Consider the following 22,437-nt stretch of genomic DNA (forward strand, 5'->3'; position numbering starts at 1 on the left):
CAACTTAGAAAATTGTGGAACAACCTAAAACAAAGGTAGAATACTTTTATTAGTTTAAGCAAATGCTTAAGTATTGACCAATAATTTTTTTATCATAAGAAACGCAAAGAAACAACAGCACTGAGTAACAGCCTGTTAGCTACAGGTGGTGGTTTCCTGATAAAGCCCGAGTGTGATGGAGTGCTGGAATTTGTTGAAGAGGCTGTTCCCAATATAGACGTCAGCATCGACTGTCCTTTTGACAGCACAGCAGTCTTTGAAAAAGGTAAATGTACTAAATTTGTAACTGTGCTTTACTCACAGTATAATTGTAGGACAAAAACAGTTCCACCAGCTAGGAAGCCTAATAGCAGGACCACCAGTAGTCTCTGACTCCCCTCACTTCTTTTCCACTACAGAGTTCAAAGAAATGGACTTGTTATGTAAGTATGACGTAATAATTTTGAGCAGTCTTTCTGTACACTTAATATTAGTTTCAGGTAATACTTGTAGTGTGACACCTGCTGTTCGTACAAAAGAGGATGATGATGTGCTTCAAAGTGGTAAGTATTTAAAAAATGTAATAAAATAGGTACAATAACAATATCAATTTTAGCAAACACTCCTTCTTCTAGTAGGGCACTGGGTGCTATACCTCAAATATTGTCAGAAAATAAACAAAGGTCCAAGAAAACGAGGGATACCATCAGACAGCAAGACGAGATTCATAGGATGAAAATGAAGATTTTAGAAAAAGATATGCTGAGCGCAAAAGCCTTACGAGAAGCAGCTGAGGAGAGGCAGAGAGCTACTGATGAAGCTGAATTAGCTTTATTGAAGTTAATAGACTATAAAAAAGGTAATCATAGATTTTTATCATGTTTGACTTATTACTGGAATTTGGCTATATTCCAGTCGCTATAATTTTCAGGCGTTACAATCATTATAATTATATTGTCTGTGTAAGCCGTACGCTAAATAAATTGGTTATGTAAATTTTAGATGAGTGGAAACGGCAGTAAATATGCTCCTTACTCAACAAAGGCAAAAGTTCTAATCCAGCTGGTAACTGAAAACGGTGTGGTAGAGAACAAAAGCACAGACGGTGCTTCGGCAATGGAGAAAAAGATGGCTTGGGAGTTCATAACAACAAATTATAACTGCCAGTCTTAGGTCAACAACATCAGGACCAGCGGCCAACTTAGAAAATTGTGGAACAACCTAAAACAAAGGTAGAATACTTTTATTAGTTTAAGCAAATGCTTAAGTATTGACCAATAATTTTTTTATCATAGGAAACGCAAAGAAACAACAGCACTGAGTCACAGCATGTTAGCTACAGGTGGTGGTTTCCTGATAAAGCCAGAGTGTGATGGAGTGCTGGAGTTTGTTGAAGAGGCTGTTCCCAATATAGACGTCAGCATCGACTGTCCTTTTGACAGCACAGCAGTCTTTGAAAAAGGTAAATGTACTAAATTTGTAACTGTGCTTTACTCATGGTATAATTGTAGGACAAAAACAGTTCCACTAGCTAGGAAGCTCAATATCAGGACCATCAGTAGTCTCTGACCCCTCTCACTTCTTTTCCACTACAGAGTTAAAAGAAATGGACTTGTTATGTAAGTATGACGTAATAATTTTGAGCAGTCTTTCTGTACACTTAATAATAGTTTCAGGTAAGGGCTGGACTTCACGCCGGTGGTCTAGTTAGTCCGTATTTTTTTAGGGCAGCGTAAATGCAGAATAAACTGCTTATTGATTTAAAGGGTACTTTGGAAAATAAACCAGAGTTTGCAGATATTCGCTATTTTCAACAAGACGGCGCTCCTCCGCACTTCGGCCTTGCAGTCCGAGAATACCTGAATGCCTAGTTTGACATGTAGATAGGAAGAAGAAGAATTAAGTGGCAAGCACGGTCACCCGACATAACGCCATGCGATTTTGCTCTGTGGGAAGTACTCAAAAACAAAGTGTTCGTCACTCTATTACGTGATATTGAACATTTGAAAACAAGAATTCAAGAGGAATTCGATTCACTCCGCAACAACCCAGACTTCTTTGATAAAACCTGCAACAGCGTATATAAGCGATGTAATAGGTGCATTGAGGAAGGTGGTCTGCAATTTGAACACAAACAGTAACTTTAAAAACATAATTACTTTAATAATTAATCAAATCAATAAAATAGTTTTCTGTTTAGTTTTTATTTGTTAACTGACTTATGCCCATCCCGGTAGACGTCAGCATCGACGTTCCTTTTGACAGCACAGCAGTCTTTAAAAAGGTAAATGTACTAAATTTGTAAATGTACTTTACTCATAGTATAATTGTAGGACAAAAACAGTTCCACCAGCTAGGAAGCTCAATAGCAGAACCACCAGAAGTCTCTGACCCCCCTCACTTATTTTCCACTACAGAGTTCAAAGAAATGGACTTGTTATGTAAGTAAGACGTAATAATTTTGAGCAGTCTTCCTGTACACTTAATATTAGTTTCAGGTAATACTTGTAGTGTGACACCTGCTGTTCGTACAAAAGAGGATGATGATGTCCTTCAAAGTATTTTAAATGTAATAATATAGGTACAATAACAATATCAATTTTAGCAAACACTCCTTCTTCTAGTAGGGCACTGGGTGCTATACCTCAAATATTGTCAGAAAATAAACAACGGTCCAAGAAAACGAGGGATACCATCAGACAGCCAGACGAGATTCATAGGATGAAAATGAAGATTTTAGAAGATATGCTTAGGGCAAAGGCCTTACGAGAAGCAGCTGAGGAGAGGAAGAGAGCTACTGATAAAGCTGAATTAGCTTTATTGAAGTTAATAGACGATAAAAAAGGTAATTATAGATTTTTATCATGTTTGACTTGTTACTAGAATTTGGCTATATTCCAGTCGCTAGAAGATATTTTCCCTTTGTTGGGTACTCTGCATTTTTAGAGAGAATGTTAGGAATAAGCCACAATATTTACATATTTTTTTACTGCTGTTTTTCAATCTATATGACCAGAGGCTGTTATCATACAGTAAAAGCCAAATAAAGTTGCGTGCACGTCACCAAGGTCGTAATTCTATTGTATGTGTGGCTACATTTCTGTAGAAAAGTGTATGTTACTTTAATTTGCTAAACAAGCATTTCTAAAAATAACCCGATCAATAAAAAAACTTTTGTAACAAAATAATGTATATACAGCTATGTATATATATAGCTTTTTTTTATTTAGACGGTCGTCATTGTAAAATTTTGTGTTGAAATGTTCATAAAGAAACCGCCAATTATTGACGGAGGATTAGTCACTACCAGAAATATTGTCATGTTGCCGCGTCGTTTGTTGAGTTTTCAATCAGTGTTCTGTGACTTTTGTACTCGTGGTATCGTCGATTTTTGAGGTTATCTCGTGAAAAACATTTATTTACTTGTCAAAATGCCCAAACAGCTAAATAGTCGAAGCAAAGAACTTGTGGCTTCATTAGTTAACTATTTTGAAGAAGAAAGGAATAATAATGGCCCTTTGTTACCCTTAAATGCTGTGCAAGAGGTAATATGCGAATAAAATATCATTATTTTTATAAAAATTTCTATTATTTTAGCGTGTAGCTGCTGCTTTAAAAATCAGCGTAAGAACAGTAAGCACCATATGTCAAATGCAGAAAAAAGGTGAACAATTGGAGTCACCAAAGAAAAAGCGTTGCACTAATAAACGAGTAACAAATATAACAACTTTAAATACAAGCTCTATTCGTGATACCATTTATAATATGTACCAGAGAAGTAAGTATGATTATAACAAATATACATTTAACATAATTTTATTTCTGTATGCTTTTAGAACAGCACGTAACGGTTCAATCATTGTGGTCCCAACTGAAAGATAAAGAATTATTTAATGGTAGTACCACTTCTTTAAAAAGATTGCTCAAAGAACTTGGGTTTGAGTGGATGAAGGATAATCCACGACGAGGACTTATGGAATTACCTAACGTTGTTTGTAAAAGAGTACAATTCTTGAGAACATATAAAGAAGCGAAGGATGAAGGTATATACCAATTCGTGTTTCTCGATGAAACTTGGATATTTCAAAATGGGATCATTGGTCATTCTTGGCAAAATGAAAATATAAAGAGTGTTAAAACCACTAAAACGGATGGCAAAAGGTTTGTTGCATTAGCGTAAGTTGTTATATGAACATTTAAATAATATCATTGCAGATATATTATACTCCATGCTGGAAATGAAACCGGATTTATAGAGGGTGCTGAAGCAATATTTTGTTCAAAAACTCAACTTAGTGATTATCATGGAGAAATGAACCAGGCAAATTTCTTGAAATGGTTTGAATATCAGTTACTGCAAAACTTAGAGAATCCTTCTCTAATTGTACTTGATAATGCACCTTATCACAGTATGTTATTGCATAAAACTCCGAATACAGGATGGTCAAAAAGTGCTATTGAGGAGTGGTTGACAGAACAAAACATTCCTTATTCCCATATGATGTTCAAAACAGAACTGTTGCGCATCGTTTCTCAGTAAATATACAGATATCATCTTACATATAAATGTCATTTATTTTAAACATTTTTTTAGAAATAAACCACAAACCAAGTATATAGTGGACGATATGGCAAAACGGTATGGACACAAAGTTTTACGTCTTCCTCCTTACCATTGTATCTTTAACCCTATTGAATTAATTTGGGGCATAGCAAAAAATTATTACAATAGGCACATTGGTAGAGATGGTAACAGCGCTAACAACTGCCTAAACATGTGGCATGAGGCACTTTCCATGATTACTCCTGATATGTGGAAAAACTCTATCAATCATACTGAAACAGAAATATTTAAATGGTATGAGAGAGAAAGAATATTTGATCGTCAAGAAATTAGTCCAATAGTAATAAATGTTAATAGTGGAGAGAGTGACACTAATGTGGAATCAGATTCAGAAAATGTTTAGTTCGTTGATGTTGTTTTTTTTTTAATGTCATGTTTTGTCTTTGAAAATACGTTCATTATTAAAAAAAAAATTATTTTATTACTTGTGGTTTTATTTTGATTATATTTATTGTTTGGTAACTGAGTAATAACTTTACCACCTTTATTGTGAAATCTATTCATGAATGTAATTAACAAAAAACACTCATTTTCAAATTCCACTTAATATTGTTACGTGAGATTTATCCCACATAGGAAAAGTCCATTGACGAAAAAGAAGAAGTAGTTCGAGAACATTCAAGATGACATCGAAAATTCTTGAAATGTCTAGTGAAGTTTGGAATGTCAGAAAATATATATAACAGATGTTTTTGACAGTTGGGGAACAGTTGTATTTTGAATGTTGAAGTTTATAGTTGTCAGTTAGTTAAAAGTATTGTAATATTGTTGGTATTGAATAAAGTTAATTTTCAAGATTGTGTAACAATATAGTGTGAAATTTGCTACTTTCACCTTTTTTGTTTACTTCAGTTCGTTTCTGTTAATTTTCATACTTCATGAACCATCTGACAACTCTGCAAATGTTCACAATGATGACGTGAACGCAACTTTATTTGGCTTTTACTGTAGATACAAAATTGTGATTTATTTTCAGAAAATAAATCACAATTTTGTATTTTTGGTAACAATATCTGGTCATAGAGATCAAAACATCAGTAACTATAACATATAAATAAACATTGTAGCTTATTCCCAACTGAAGATAGTGTTTCGGAAGTGTTAACTCGGTCTTACAGTGGCCTTTTCGGAGCACTGAATGTCAGAGGGGGTCTCTCATGGGTTTAAGCAGGTAGGCATTTGACGTAGAGTCAGCGACGAGAGGACTCAAAGAATTTTTTTTTTGTCAGTATGTTCTTTTAAAATTATCTTTATTACAATTATCAGGAAACAAACATATATATCTAATTCATACAATATTTAAATATAAATTTGAAACAAATTATCTTTAAACTGAAGTTCTTATTACAATAATTAAATAATACTAACAAAATTTGCTAGGCACCTTTCTGTCACTGAGTGCCGAAATGAAATTGTTTTCCAAAATAAAGTTTTTAATCGCCACTCAATGTCTCAGTTATCAGCGTCTGGTCTTTTTTTATGAAATTGCTTTCCAAAATAGAACACAATGTTTCCATTATCAACTTCCACAATTTCAAATTATTTTTCTCCTTATTAAAATTTATACTTGAGTTTTTGTGAAATATTAGTTCTTCTTTATTGTGATTGACTTTTACTATTAATAATTTATCTATTATTGTTTGTTTAATTTCTTTTCTATGAAAATTTAACAAAAACTTTACTTTTTTAACACGTTCACGCCGCTACCAGATACATGGGTCTGGTATGAACTTTACGTTCAACCTGCACTGAAATTTGGAGACCTTGCGCTAGCGCCGACAACGATAAAATGGCTATTTATGAACTAAATATTATGATATAGGTACCTACGGAATCGTCATGATGTGCTTTATGTTTTAGTTCTGTTTTAAGTTACCAGATGCCAGCACCTGGTAACGTCCCACAAAGAAATTTTTACGCTATGGGATTTACTGGAACTCCGTATCTGGTTATTAGTGTTATAGTAAACAGTGTACAAGTGTGTTGTTTTTTTATTAAAATCCATAAAAATGTCTAGAGGCGAAAAAAATGGTAAAATTGGTGCTGAACAAGCACCAAAATGCTTGGATATAAACTGAAAGTGAATCTGATAGTGATCCATTTGAAAACTTGTCTGATGAAGATCCTGAATACACTCCTAGTGAAGATAGCGACAATTCTGATGGGGACGAATCCATATATTTGAACTAAGAAATATCCAGTGATATAGAAACTGGTAATTATGAATCGGATAAAGAAATTGTTAAGAAGAAAAATGAATCTTATAATTTGATTCTCATTATCTTGATTTTTAGGTGATGCTGAGGAAGATGTATGGACTGACATTCAGGAAACAGATAAATTAGATTTTGATGAATAACCTACAGATTCTAAAATAAATATTCAGTGTGAAAATATGAGCCCGTTGGATATTTCTATTTCTCACAGATAAAATTTTGGAATTAATTGTTCAAGAAACCAATAGATATACAGAACAAGAAATTGGTGTACACAGTATCAAACAAAAATCTAACAGTAGTAAGTGGGTTCCGACTAATAAGAAGAAATTAAAAAATTCTTTAGTATCGTGATCTGCATGGGATTCGTGAAGGTCCCTAATATTCGATTATATTGGTCCAAAAATGACCTTTATAATAATAAGTTTATCTCCTCAGTTATGACTAGGGATAGATTTTGATTCATTCTACGGTATCTAAATTTTCAAAATAACGACGGTATACTAGAAAGCAACGATAAATTATACAAAATCAGACATGTTTTATACTTACTCAATGATAGATTCATGAAAATCATGATTCCAGGAAAGGTCATAGAATGTAGTCATAGACGAAAGTATGGTACCATGGCGTGGTAGTTTGATTGTGCGGCAATATATAAAAAACAAACGCCATGAATATGGCGTTAAATTATATTAACTATGTACCGTCAGTGGATATACCTATAAAGTAATGGTTTACTGTGGAAAAGAAAACAATTTGATCAACAAAAGCCATTCTCAGAAAGTTGTGCTGACCTTAATGAATAGCTTGTTAGATGCCCGACGAACTTTATATGCTGATAACTTTTATTCGGTCATTCCTCTTGCAAAAGATCTATTAGATCGCCAAACTTTCTATTGTGGGACTCTTAGAAGCAATCGGAAAGATATTCCAAAGGGAATAGTTCAAATGAATCTAAAGAAAAATGAAATAATTTGCATCAAAAATAAGGACAATATAAAGGTAATCCGTTGGCAAGACAAGAGATCGGTATTAATGTTATCCAGTAAACCTGAGCATACCCTAAACTTCTGCAATACGGGCAAAAAAAAAGAGATCAAAACCAAGGAAGGAACCAGTGGAATATATTTTTAAACCGCAAGTTATCCAAGACTACAACAAAGCTAAAAAAGGTGTAGATTACAGTGACCAAATGGCAGCTTATTATTCTTCCTTACGAAAAGGTCTTAAGTGGTATCGTAAGGTAGTCTTCGAACTAATCTTTGGTGCTACAATAATCAACAGCTGGATTTTCTATAATAAAACAAACATCGAAAAAAAGATACCAATGCTAACATTTCGTGAATAGTTAGCATTACAACTTTCAAATCAAAATGAGTGTATTTCTGAAACCAAGTTATCAAAACAAAAACATTGTCTGCAATGAGAAGAAGGTCCTGGTAGAAAACGTAGACGAAATTGTGTTGATTGTTACAAGAAGTTGAGACAGACTATGAAAAGTAAGGAAGCTGACCAAAGTAAACACTTTTTGTGAAAATTGCAAAAATAAACCGGCTTTGTGCTTAACTTGTTTTAATGATAGACATATCTAATTATTAATTACTATTTTAATTATTATATATTTTTGTACACTTTAATACTACTAGTAGAGTGTCTATGCCGGTTCCCACCGGCATAGGGAAATCGATGTGTTAGAGAGAGAGCGTTCTATCAATGTGTTGGAGAGAGATAGATGACGTCACATGCCCCGTCGCGCCGTGGAAGGAGTCTACTGACTTATAGTTCAACTTTTATCTGCTAGATGTCACTACTAGTCACTTGGCATCCGCCATTGTTCAACAATAATTTATAAATTATTTAGCTGCCAAATCTTGTTGACTAGTTGCAACTTTTATCCGCTAGACGTCAGTAGTAGACACTTGTTATTAACCATTTTTCAACAATAATTTATAAATTATTTAGCTGCCAAATCTTGTATCAACGCCCATTTTTTAAATCCAAATTACAATTATTAAATAAATAAAAAATGCTACTAATATGGGGACTCGATCCAACAATTGTCTGTTCCAGTGGCAGACGCTATATCAATTTAGCTATTTCGCTCTCGCGTATATAGAATATATTTGATAAAGCGACTAAGTTTTTTGGTGAAGTAAAAAATATTTAATTCAAATACATAATTTATAGAATTGTAATATATTAGTTAATAAAAAACATATCCTTTGGTATACAGTTTAATTAGATATGTATAAATACTTCATTGGAAAATGTTATTTCACAAGGAGTCCCGTTTTTATCTATAATATTGGTACTAAAAATATAATATATGCATTTTACATATAATTGTATTTTCTGGACATTTAAAATAGTTTACTGCATAATGGTATTTTCCAAGGGAGTCCCATTTTTATCTATAATATTGGTGTCGAGAATTAGACACACACATGCATTTTACATACAATTGGCATTTCCGGATGCTGCATGTGTTGCGTTACTAAGTATTTGCTATTGAATAATTAGTCATGAACCAACACGACTTTCAAGAATAAACTGGAAAATGTTTAATATTAGATGCATGTGACGTCAATTAAGCCACAATATAAAATACGATGCACGCCGGTTTTTCATTTATTGTGCTTTGTTTAGCAATAAGAAAAAGTTGTTTGTGTCTAAAAGTTGTGTCGTGACTAATATACCGAGGTAAGTTTTCTCTTTGTATGATTTTGTTTTTTAACTTGTATATTCACATATTTTCGAATTCTTTGTAAGAGTACACATCTCGATATTCGCCTTATTTGTTTTATTCGTACAGTATACATAATATTTCTCTATTTTCATGCAGTATACACTATATTTCGATAAAAAAATGTTATTTTAGTGTTCTTCGATAGAAATTTATTGCCATACGTATTCTTTATTTTCTAATATCTTGTTCTATTTTCGTTTCAATTTTTCGTTTTTGCTATTATCTCATGCCAATAGTTTTAGTTCGAATTTCGTATGCAAACCAAGAAAAAATTGAAATACCGGTCATTCGCACAGTATACATATTATTTCTATTGTTATACAGTATACATAATTTTTCAACAAAAATGTTATTTTTAGTAATCTTATATAGAAATTTTAATTATTTTTCTCGATCTTCGTTTTATTTGTTTTATTTCTCAATTTTAGTTTTATTCGTACAGTAGACATTATTTCTCTATTTTCATGTTGTTTACACACTATTTCGATAAAAAATGTTATCTTAATGTTCTTCGATAGAAATTTCAATTTTATTTCGACACTAGACATATTCTTTCTTTTTTAATATCTCGTTCTGGTATGTATATTTTTAACAATGTATTCGCACAGTATACATATTATTTCTATTTTTATACAGTATACATAATTTTTCAACAAAAATGATATTTTTAGTAATCTTAGATAGAAATTTTAATTATTTTTCCCGATCTTCGTTTTATTTGTTTTATTTCTCAATTTTAGTTTTATTCGTACAGTAGACATATTATTTCTCTATTTTCATGTTGTATACACACACTATTTCGATAAAAAATGTTATTTTAGTGTTCTTCGCTAGAAATTTCAATTTTATTTCGACACTAGACATATTCTTTCTTTTTATCTCGTTCTGGTATGTATATTTTTAACAATATATACTATTTCTTTTTTCATATGTATTTTTGATTTTTCGCTTTATTATTATCTCATGCCAATAGTTTTTAGTTTGAATTTCTAAATATATACAGTTGTGTATGCAAACCACTAAAAAAGTTGAAAGACAAACCATTCGTGCAGTATTATTATTATGCATTATTTCTATTTCTCTATTTTTATACAGTATACATATTTCGATAAAAGGGCCGACCATTCGTACAGTATACATATTATTTCTATTGTTATGCAGTATACATATGATTTCGATAAAAATGTTATTTTGGCATCCTTCGATAGAAATCTCGATATTATTCATACAGTATACATATTTATTCTTTTATAATCTATTCTATTCTACTATCTATTTTATTTTCGTAGCACGTTTTGTTCGTAACAATATACATATTATTTCTTTGATTTTCCGTTTTGTTATTATTTCCTAATAGTCTTAGTGTGAATTTTCTAAATATATAGATTTGTATAGCAAGTTAATATTTTCAGATTGATCTAGCAAAAATTAACTGTGCATCTTCGATTGCAGAGAGGAAACCGATAAAAAAACTAAAAGAACTACCAGTTGGACAGCCGTTTCCAATACAGTCCGCAAAAGTGGTGAACGGCAAATTTGGACCAGCAGTGTTGCTAGATTTGGGAAACGAAGTAGTTTTTCTGCCTCAGCGGGTGACGGAAGTGTACCAACCAGCCATAGGGACACTTTGTGGAGGCAAATATTCTGTTACATTCGAAGGGGAAGTAGACGTTGGAAATAAAAGACTCCTATCATCCTTTAGGATAACCGAAAATTAACGTTTAGAAAAAAGGATAGGGGTGAGCAATTTTTAAATTTTTTTTCCAATTTGTTTGTCGTAAAGTGTTCTTTTATAAAATAAAATGTCTTCGAATAATATTGATAATATTATCAAACAAACGGACGGTGTTGTACTTGGGACAGCGGGTTAAATGGGAAAATGTACAATCAAGCTTTCAAAGTAGAATCAAAACCGGAATTATAGCTAATTTACGTCATAAGGATTTGAATCAATTTTTAGGAGATTGTGTAGTTGTTTTTAAAAATAAAATCGGTAAAATTTTAAAAACCCACTCAGCACTTAAAGTAAATACAGCATTTTGTGGGGAGGTTATTAGAAAATCAGGAGATAATGAGATTTTGGAAATTAAATATTTTAATACTAAAAATTATGTTATTGATATATCAACTCAAATAGACGAATGGTTCAAGGGAAATGTAGTAGATAAACTTTTAAACGAATTATCGGAATTTGCCGAAAAAGATTCGGGATTTGCATTAAATAAAATTATTTCTTTAGCTGTTAATATAAATAAATTTCAACTTGGAAATGTTTCGTCTTACATTAGACTCCCAGAATCAATTTAAAAAAAAATGCTTGTATAAACATTAAAAATACAGATCACAATTGTTTTTACTGGGCCATCGTAAGCGCTCTTCGGGCACCTAGGAATAAAAAGCATGCAGAAGAAACCTCTTCATATCCATACTTTACAAAAGTTTTACAAACAGAGAATTTAGATAGTCCTATGCCGCTAACAAAAATTTCAAAATTTGAGAAATTAAATAATATTTCAGTTAATGTTTACGCTTTAGAATTAGTTCAAACAGACAAAACATTATTTTACACAGTATTACCTGCTAGATTAACGGAAAATAAACGGGTCACACACGTTAGTTTACTTTTAGTTCAAAATAAATATTATCCGCGCTTAAATGATTATGATGCTCCACCAGCTGATGATGATTGTAACGAAGATATTAAATACCATTATTGTTGGATTAAAAATCTTTCGCGTCTGGTTAGTAGTCAGTTAAACAAGAACAATCACAAAAAATTTATTTGCGATAGATGTATGAATTATTTTCATCAGCAAAATAAATTAGTTGAGCATGAAAAAGTGTGTTCTAAATTTAATAAATATAAAATTAACTTTCCAAAAGAGAGCCACGTCGAATTTAAAAACTTTACATATCAGCAAACTACTCCTTTTGTAGTTTATGCAGATTTTGAGTGTCAATTAGAAAATTATAACCAAAGCAACGTAAATTTAACTAAAACCGTAAAATATCAAAAACATGTTCCATATAGTGCCGGTTTTTATGTAAAATGCAACTTTGACGACAACCTTTCGTATTTCGATAGCTACCGAGGTGCAGATTGTATGGATTGGTTTGCGAATCGTATGGCTGATGTTGCGAAATTTGTAAACTCAAAAATAAAAACAATTACGCCTATGATTGAAAAACCAAATGCAAGTACAGCAACATCGTGTCATATTTGCAGTAAAAGTTTTTCGATCAAAGACATAATCGTTAAAGATCATGACCATTTCAGTGGGAAATTCAGAGGTTTCGCACACCAAGCATGTAATCTGAACTTTCGAAAATTGTTTGTAGTGCCTATTATATTTCATAACCTCTCTGGATATGACTCACACTTTATGATTTCAAATTTATGTAAAAAAGGTCACTTGAGTGTACTTCCTATCAACAAAGATAAATATATCTCCTTTACGCTGCACTCAGATGAAAATAACATTAAATTACGATTTATAGACTCTTTTCGATTTATGGGGGCTTCTCTTGATGAAAAATTTATTTCTTTATTTCTTTGAAAATTATTCTAGTTATTGCGTATGGTCAAGTGGATATTTCCTTCAACAATATCGTCTTAAAGTATGCAAAAGGTGTTTTTATCAATTTAAAAAAATACATGAATATTTAAATAAATATATATTTGTTTGCTATGACACACGTTGAATGGTCCTGAATCCAAACAAACCAAGCATTCTATTCTGATTACCATAAGCAGATTTTTAATACATCGATTTTGTGCGTTTTTGTTGAAAATAACTCCAGTTTTTCGCTTCAAGGTATGTAAAATGATGTATATTTAAAGATACATTTTACTGAAGAAGCCAATTTGCAAACAAATCATTAAATTCCACAAAACAATCCTTGTTTACATAACGTATAACCTTAAAATGAAATTGTTTTCAATTGTTGAAATAAATGTTTTCTTTGTAGGAAAAATGGTAATGTGTTGGGCACCCAATTGTAATCATTACAATGTACGAGAAAAATGTAAATTTTATCGTTTTCCAAAGAATACAAAAACAAGGAATCTATGGATAAAACTGACAAGGTGAGTAAAATTTGAAAAAGTATCAAATAGAATATTTTGTTTTTGGTAATAATGTAATATATCATTCTTTTGCATATGTTATTTTACAGAATAACAGTAGAACCAGGTCCTGGGGCTTTCCTGTGCAGTTGCCATTTTGTAGATGGAAAAAAAAGAGAATGGGTCTACATTATTCGTACATAATGACGGAAAAACAAAAAAGTTTCCAACCCCGGAGAAAAGAACTACTAACTGTTTCAAGTTAAGAATTCACAACTGAACAGATAGGCCAGTGCATTTCTTACGGGCGTATGTTGCCAATAGTTCACGGGACTATGCAGGGCCGGCCGAAATAACCCATTCTTTATTTATATTCAAATTTTTATTTATATTTTCCAATGTTAATCAAATTTATTTTAAAAAGATAGGTACGTATCTATTTAATAAGCTTAACGACTACAATTACTTATAAATATGGTTACATTTTCAGGGAAGTGATTTTAAAGATTATTAGAAAAATGTCTTTATTAGTGGTTAAAATATTAGGTTTTACGCAATTGGTTAATTATTATGGCACAGGTAATTCTGACAGCTTAGGTGTCAACTCTCAAAATTATTTATAAAATATTACTTTCACAATAGTTAATAAATAGAAAGCAATAATAATTAAGATATTGTGCTTAAACTTCCATTATCGGGCAAGCCGGGCTAACAGGCCCTAACAGTAAACAATATTGATTACTTTATAATTGACTATTAATAGTTTTCTAATTCTCTTTATGTACTTAGTCATTCCAAACAATAGTGTCATTTGGAAAGCACATTTGGAAAGCAGACAGATTTATGAGTTATAGATAAATGAGCGGTATGTTTTTCAAAATAGTGTAATTAGGTGAAGTGGAGATTATATGTTTGTCTGTATACATAAGCCCAAACTGCCCGATTACGTTTTTAAATTCTTCTGCCCGGACAAGGGTTAAGGCATAACCATCGCGCACTCAAATCTCAAGTGTAAAAAATTATATTGTTAAAATGGATCCAGTTTTGCCGTTTAAAAGTGGTCAAATTTTACATCTGAGTGCTAAAAAAGTGATCTTAAACGTAGTGAGATACCACATTAATTTGCTTCGAGATGAAAGTCAACGTATTGTATTCGACAAAGTATCCGCGATGACAGGAGTGTCAGTTCGTACGATTCAAAAAATCGTACAGGAAGACAAAGAAGGTGAGCTTTCTGAGGTAAAAACAAACAGAAAAAGAACCCGTTGCCGAAACAACTCCAGAGACTATACTTACGATGAAGGTGTTCGTATCGGCGTTCGTCGAACAGTGCATAGTTTTTTTTTTGAAAACATTCCTCCTACTTTGAATCGTCTTCTGCCAAAAGTGAACCAAGACGAAAACTTGCCAAATTTTACCCGCAGTACAATGTACAGGTTGTTAAAAGACATGAACTTTGTTTATGCAAAACGTGATAAAAGTGCCGTGCTAATAGAACGTCCTGATATAATTGCATGGAGGCATGGATATTTAAGGGCCATTAAACAATATCGGGCTGAGGGCTATGACATTGTGTATTTGGATGAGTCATGGGTCAATGTGGGGCACTCGGTTTCCAGAGAATGGAAAGACAAAACCGTCACCTCGGCAAGAGATGCGTTCATAAAAGGGCTAAGTACTGGACTAAAGCATCCCACTCAGCGTGGACCACGTTTCATCCTTGTCCATGCCGGAAGTGAAAATGGTTTTGTAAACGGTGCTGAAATGTTTTTCCTTGCAAAAAAAACAGCGCTGATTATCACGACGAAATGGACGGTCCGTGTTTTGAGAACTGGTTTGAAAACAAACTGTTGCCCAACTTAGTTCGAAAAACGGTTATTGTTATGGACAATGCTCCATATCATAGTGTAAAAACCGAGTTGTTGCCTAACCAATCGTGGAATAAGAATAACATTATGGACTGGTTAAGACAAAAAGACATATTTTTTGAAGAAAATTATCTGAAGTGCGAGCTTTTGGAGGTAGTCGCGCAATTTAAACAAAATTTTGATAATTACAAAATTGAAGAACTTTGTAAACAACAAAATAATGTCAAAGTGCTTCGTTTGCCTCCATACCATTGCGAATTAAATCCAATTGAAATGGTATGGAGCCAAGTAAAAAGGCATGTGGCCGTAAATAACAGCACCTTCAAAGCGAAGGATATGGAGGACCTCATAAAAAAAGCGTTTTCAAATGTTACGTCTGATAACTGGAAAAACTATATTCAACATGTAATGACTCTGGAGAAAAAATTTTGGGAAGTGGACGGTCTAATGGAAGACGTAACTCCCATAGTTATAGATTTATATGATAGTAGTGACAATTCCGATTTGGATATGGACGAAGAATGTACATAGTTTTTGATAATTGTAATATTGTAAATATATAAATGTCAAACTAAAAAACCAAATAATTTGTTACATTTCTATGGTTCTGTTGTATTTTTTTTAAAATATACAGAAGTTTTTATTGTTTTTTTATGTTTTTTACTGACACTAATAATATCTACCACAATACTCACTCAATTTGTTCATTAAACAATTAAGAATATTTTTAAGAGTCTGATGATGACCTAAGCCGAAATTTAATAAATAACTGTTGTGAGAAAAAGACATGTCTTTAATTTTTATTTTTCAAAAAAACAAAAAAAATTTAAAGTTACCTAAGTGAAAAAACGTCTAATGTGCAATATAACATGCAGTTCGGCCCTGCTTTTTCGCTGCAACTCCACTACTCTCGCCTATCTCAGTCTATCGGTAGTTCTGGCATCACCGCTTCCCATAAGGCTCCTTTATGAATTCTTAACTTGACACAGACATTAGAGCAAAGAAAGAATTTACTAAAATTATTGAGGATATCCTAATGCATGATGCAAGGTATTAATGTATTTAAAATACTTCTCCTTATAATATGTATTATATAATCATGGCATATCGGTAGATAGATTAGCTGAGTATAGGTTTTCCTCACAAGCATGCCTTTTCCTCCACTCTTACTTGACAGAGAAAGAGAGCAGAAGGTTAAGATTGAAGGTACTTACTCGTTAAAATATGTTCCCACATCTAGCATGCCTCAAAGAAGTAACCTAAAACCTCTACTACATCATTTTTATTAATCCCATACCAGAGAATATTACACATTCATCCTGTCTAATATTCGCAGATGATTTCAAAATGTTCAAGGAAATATCATGCTTGGAAGATAGTTATAAATTACAGCAAGATGTGGGCACTGTTTGCAATTGGTTTACTCATAATAAAATGCATTTGAATGTAAATAAGTGCTCTGTTGTTACATTTGCACAAAAGCAACTTAATATAGTAGCAGATCCATACAGTGTGTAAAAGCCAAATGGAATAGATTCATTATTTAGGTTACGGTACATATTTATAAAAAAATCCCGAAACACGTCAAATTTAAATTATAACTTAACATTCTTTAACGTGAAAATGCAACCCCTACCTTCAACCCTCTTAGAATAACAAGTACAACCCCCAATTTTTAAAATAGGAAGTATAGCCTTGTGATATATCGTTTGAAAGGTCTTTTCATTCTCCATTCAAAAATGTTGTCGCTTTCAAGTTTATTAAGATTAATTAAGATAAAATAAATTAAAATTATGTATTTTTTAGTATATATATATATATATATATATATATATATATATATATATATATATATATATATATATATATAATAAAAAATAAAGAATTTGTGTGTTATACTAATACAGTCAGTGTGAAAAAAGCATCAAAGCTAAATCCACGTCAAATTTCACGTCGACTGATCAAGCCAAGTGTAAAATCAGCTAGTGGGCGGGGCCTACAATAGCTGGTAGCCTTGGCGACGCTCAGTCGGCGCGTCTCGAAGCATTTAGCGGGAAATCTACCACGTGTAGATAATTCCGTAGTTCAACCGAGTTTTTTAACTAGTTATTTCTGATTCTGGTTAAATAATAAGGCAACTGCGGATAGTTTACACGTGCAACTGGGCGTAAAGCCCTCGGGACACTGCACAGAGCGTCAGGGAGACACTGCTCTGCCCTTCTAGGAGGGTAACCAGAAACAGATACTGATCTGTGCAGTTGTGAACGCAAGAGGAACCCTCTCATAGCACATTTGAGAGTGAACAACCGAGTAGGGCCTGGGGAGACACCCAGAAGTGTACTGGCAGCGGTCAGTACATCAACAAAAACAGAGTCTTTCAAGTAGTAAATTCTAAACATGTCGTCTGAACGTATTTTACGTTCACAAAGCCGTCTGGCACCAGAAGTAAGATCATACGAAGAATTCCCACCCTTATCCCCTGCTACATCAATAGTATCCCTTCCAATCCGTCCACCCTCCAGTGCCTCGTCGACAGCAACAGAGTACCACTCTACTGCCGACGAACTTAACTCCCTGTTGGATGAACTTGAGAACGTGAACCAACTTCAGTTCTTCTGTTCGAGAATTCAACGTAAAATCAACCTACTAAACAATTCACAAAAACCAAAAAAATCCACAGGTGCAATCCCAAAAAAACCAACAAAACCAAAGAAAAATCCCGTTTCCCGTCCCACAACCCCCCAAAGCCACTCACAACCCACTGTTTCAGTAAGTAGGAGTCCTGTACGACGCGCCAGAAGCGCCTCTCCTACCCCTGGAACCTCAAAAAATATAATAAACAACCAAAAACCCATTAAAAAACCCTCAAACCCACCCACAAACCCTCCTAGACCGGCATCGCCGGTCCAAAATGCCCCACAATCGCAAAAGAATGCGCCTAAAACCACAGCCACCGACCCTAATGTGAAAAAACATTCACCTACCGAATTGAAAACATTTCAGAAGATCTAAATTCACAATCAATCCTATTCAGAGTACTACACTCTAACGGCATTCTCAAAAATTATGACTCCTTCGTAGTCAAGCCACATCTCAAAACGGCTTTTCTAAACAGTCTCTCAGCTTTAAACGCAGCTGAGTTACAAACAAAAATTCGTTCCGTCACTGGCAGGGACCTAACGGTTTCTTCCTCTGTCAGACGGAACAGAAATACGAGAAAAACCACACAACCTTCCACCCAGGCTAGTTTCCATCTAGTCATACGAGGGGTGGACAAAAAATTATCCAACGAAGAGATTGAGGAGCAACTCACAATCTCTAAGTTTCCCTTCTCAAAAGTGGCGAGAATTATATCAAAAGCCACGAACTCGCCCACTGCACTAGTAAGAGTGTTCACAGACTCAGAATCCCATTATGTAGAAGCTCTCAGAGACAAAATCCGTATCAACGGAGAGAGACTTATCTGCGAAATGCCATACTCAGCCACAGTTGCTCCAATCCGCCCCAAATATTGTAGCAAATGCTGCAAAAGTGGTCACCTCGCCTCCTCATGTCAAGCGAGAACACCACGATGCCCCAACTGTGGACAAGAACACAGTTCAAATCAATGTCCCAATCAACAGAACCCAAAATGCCCTAATTGTGGCGGTGATCATCCGGCGCATTCTCCGAGATGCCCGGCTAGGAGAGCGATCCCTGAAAATCCCGATCACATCCAACCTATTTTCCCGTACAGACAAGATCCTCCTTATCCTCTCTCGCAGGATTTGAAGTATCTCATATATTACAATAACTTAGTTCTGATGAACTTATTCCCTGCTCGACGGGGAGACATCATGCAAGCGTCGAACAATGTTGTACAGGCATTGTTCGGACACGTTGTCAACCCGCTGCAGCACGGGAATAATGTTGCGTTCAGATTTGTTCCAATATTTTAAAAAGCAACTAGTTTATGATAAATAGTGTTTTAGGGACAGTTAACTGCCAGGCTGCCAGTAGAAAACACCACTTAATTAAACACCTCCTACATACCTATAATATCCAAATCCTTTCACTTACTGACACCCTACTTAATCACACTCCCTCATTCACAAGCTATAATGTTTTCCATCGCCCGAAGGACTTTGTATCTAGAGGGAATGGCATTCTAGTAAAAAACAACATTCCATGCACACCCCATATTATCCCTCCTAATGCCAATGTCCCAGATACTGACTTCCTGGCAGTTGATATACACCTAAATAATAACGAAAAAATCACGATAATCTCGTATTATAGACATTTACATATGCCACTATCTGATGAGCTTTTTGAGTACTTTTCCTCACTCAATAAGGCCATCCTATTAGGCGATCTCAATTCACGTCACACACAATTCGGAGACACTTCCAATAATCAGGACGGTATTCACCTGACTGATTTATTACTAGAACTTCCCATAATTAGAATTGAGAATTCTAACCAAACCTTTTTTAATCACAATGGAATGTCCATCGTCGATCACATACTATGCACTGAAAACATGCTAGGACGATTCGACGATGAATGTTTCATAGGTGATTCAATCACGTCAGATCATTTACCTCTACTGGTAAACACAAATCTGACGGAACCACAAATAGAAATTCCTATAAAAAGACGAGATTATCGAAGAGCCAATTGGGACCTATTCAAAGACTTCATTAACAACAATCTACCCGAGTTAGGCCATATAACAAACACAGATCAAATCGACACAGCTATAATTTAAGTAGATAGCCTCATAACGGAGGCTATCGAATTAGCAATCCCACAAACAACGTACAATAAATATTCCCCGGCACTTCCGGCACGTATCGTAGCCAAAATTAAACAAAAACGCCGTCTCCTGAGGGAATATAAAAGGTACAGAGACCCACTAACAAAAACAGAATATAACAGACTCTCTGCGAGTATCAGACTAGAAGTAAATGCGCTGAAAAACCAACAATGGAGAAGCATTACTTCGAAGCTGGACTTTAAAGAGGGCTCTAAATTCTGGAATTTGTTTAAAGTCCTAACAAAACAAAAATCGCTCCCAATCTCACACCTAAAAATTGGAAATAACATTATTTCTACCCCGAAAAACAAAGCGGAAGCGTTTAAAAACGTTCTCCAAAACACATTCCGTTCTCCGGATAACCCTAACTTCTGCGCTAACTTTAAAATTCAAACCGATCTACAAGTCCGTGAAATACTCAACACTCCTATTCGTCTCGAGGACATCATCAACAGTCCGATGATGGCCCCCACAGACGAAGAAACAATTAAAGAGCTGTGTTACGTCAGTAAAAACACAGCTCCTGGCCCTAATAGCATACATAACAAATGCTTAAAACAATTACCTCCGAGTATTTTCACAGTTATAAAGACTATAGTTAATGCATCCATTAAGTTTTGCTATTTTCCAACCTCATGGAAAATATCAAACACAATAATGATTCCAAAACCAGGCAAATCCCGGACAAACCCTGAATCATATAGACCGATATCATTACTAAATACACTAGGTAAGATTTACGAGAGACTCCTTAAAAAGAGACTCGTAAACTTCCTAGAAGATAACAATATCATCCCTAGTTTTCAATTTGGATTCAGGCCGGGACACTCAACCCAAAACGCATTAACTGAAGTAGTCTCACACATTTCACAGTGCATTAATTTCAGAAACCATCTTGTTGTAGGCACGTTCCTCGACATCCAAAAAGCATTCGATCAGGTCTGGCACACAGGCCTGATAAGAAAGCTACAATCAATTGGATTGCCGCCTGCATCCTTTTATAATATTAATGCACTCTTATCTAACAAACAGAACGGTTAGAGTAAAAGTAGCGAACGAGGTTAGCGAACCATTCACTCCTGAAGCGGGAGTCCCTCAGGGTTCCGTATTGGCTCCCGTTTTATACAATATCTACACAGCAGATATACCTCAAAATCCGAAAGACTCCGTAAAAACCCTTCTGTATGCTGACGATACGGCTCTTCTCTCTATAGGCAGGAGGCCAATGGTATTCAATAGGGCACAAGAACAACTTGATTATATCAATAACTGGTGTGCAAAGTGGCGAATTACAATAAACGCGGATAAAACACAAAATATTGTGTTTAGACATCCGACGTACAGAAAATCCGACTTTCCGCCCTTATACCTAAACCAGACGAGGCTCGAACACAAATCCTCTGTGACCTACCTTGGAGTTATAATATCTAAAACTCTAAGCTGGGACGCGGAGGTTTGTAATGTACTTAAACAAGTAAGAAAACGAGCAACGTTACTGGGCGGTATAAACGGAAAATTCGGTGCCACTAATAAAGCGACACTATTGCACACATATAAAACTTTCATAAGGCCAATTATTGAATACCGTGCTCCTTTGTTTACGACATTAAAACGTAGACAAAGGAACAAAATCCTAGCATGCGAGAGAAAGATCCTTCGTAAAATATGCAGAAAGGTTAATTTTTATCCTTCCGAACTTATTCACCTAGTTGCTAACAATATTGACAAAATAACAACCCGCATCCTATCCCTAGGCAAGAGATACACCTTGCGGACTATCCAGGGTCGCAATACCAGGGCCCAGAGAGTTCTCAAGATGCCTTGCCATCCTAGAGGGCACATAGCAGTCAGAAAACCTAAAAATAAAGTTCCACATCTCCCATCCGTCCTACTTAACATCGTAGGCACGGATCGCCCTGATGACTACTACGATGTCCTCGAATCAACTCCTTATGAGCACCGCGTAAATAATTAACCCGTTTTCTGCTAGCGTAACCGTATGGTCACACTAAATGTCCCCTTTTAAATATACAACATTTAACACATACAGCGATATATGCAACTAGTAATACGACTACGCGGACTAGAGATATCTATGTAACGAATGACATGCCCGGTACCTGATCTATTCGCTGGC

General features: G+C 34.3%; 1 protein-coding gene across 1 annotated transcript; it reads left to right on the top strand.

Moving 5' to 3' along the window:
• The first annotated feature begins 3,725 nt into the window (after positions 1–3,725).
• LOC140451553 (uncharacterized) lies at positions 3,726–4,599 on the top strand. The gene is made up of 3 exons (XM_072545415.1): positions 3,726–3,757; positions 3,816–4,140; positions 4,195–4,599. The coding sequence occupies exons 1-3, from the start codon at positions 3,745–3,747 to the stop codon at positions 4,517–4,519; spliced, it is 663 nt and encodes a 220-aa protein (XP_072401516.1). The 5' UTR covers positions 3,726–3,744; the 3' UTR covers positions 4,520–4,599.
• Positions 4,600–22,437: the final 17,838 nt, after the last annotated feature.

Source organism: Diabrotica undecimpunctata, chromosome 9, assembly GCF_040954645.1.
Source record: "Diabrotica undecimpunctata isolate CICGRU chromosome 9, icDiaUnde3, whole genome shotgun sequence".
Taxonomy (NCBI): Eukaryota; Metazoa; Arthropoda; class Insecta; order Coleoptera; family Chrysomelidae; genus Diabrotica; species Diabrotica undecimpunctata.

What these genes read in the sequence shown, in the direction of transcription:
- LOC140451553 (XM_072545415.1), top strand. An exon ending in ACTAAAACGGATGGCAAAAG is followed by an intron (nt 4,141 to 4,194) that starts GTTTGTTGCATT and finishes ATATCATTGCAG; the next exon opens with ATATATTATACTCCATGCTG.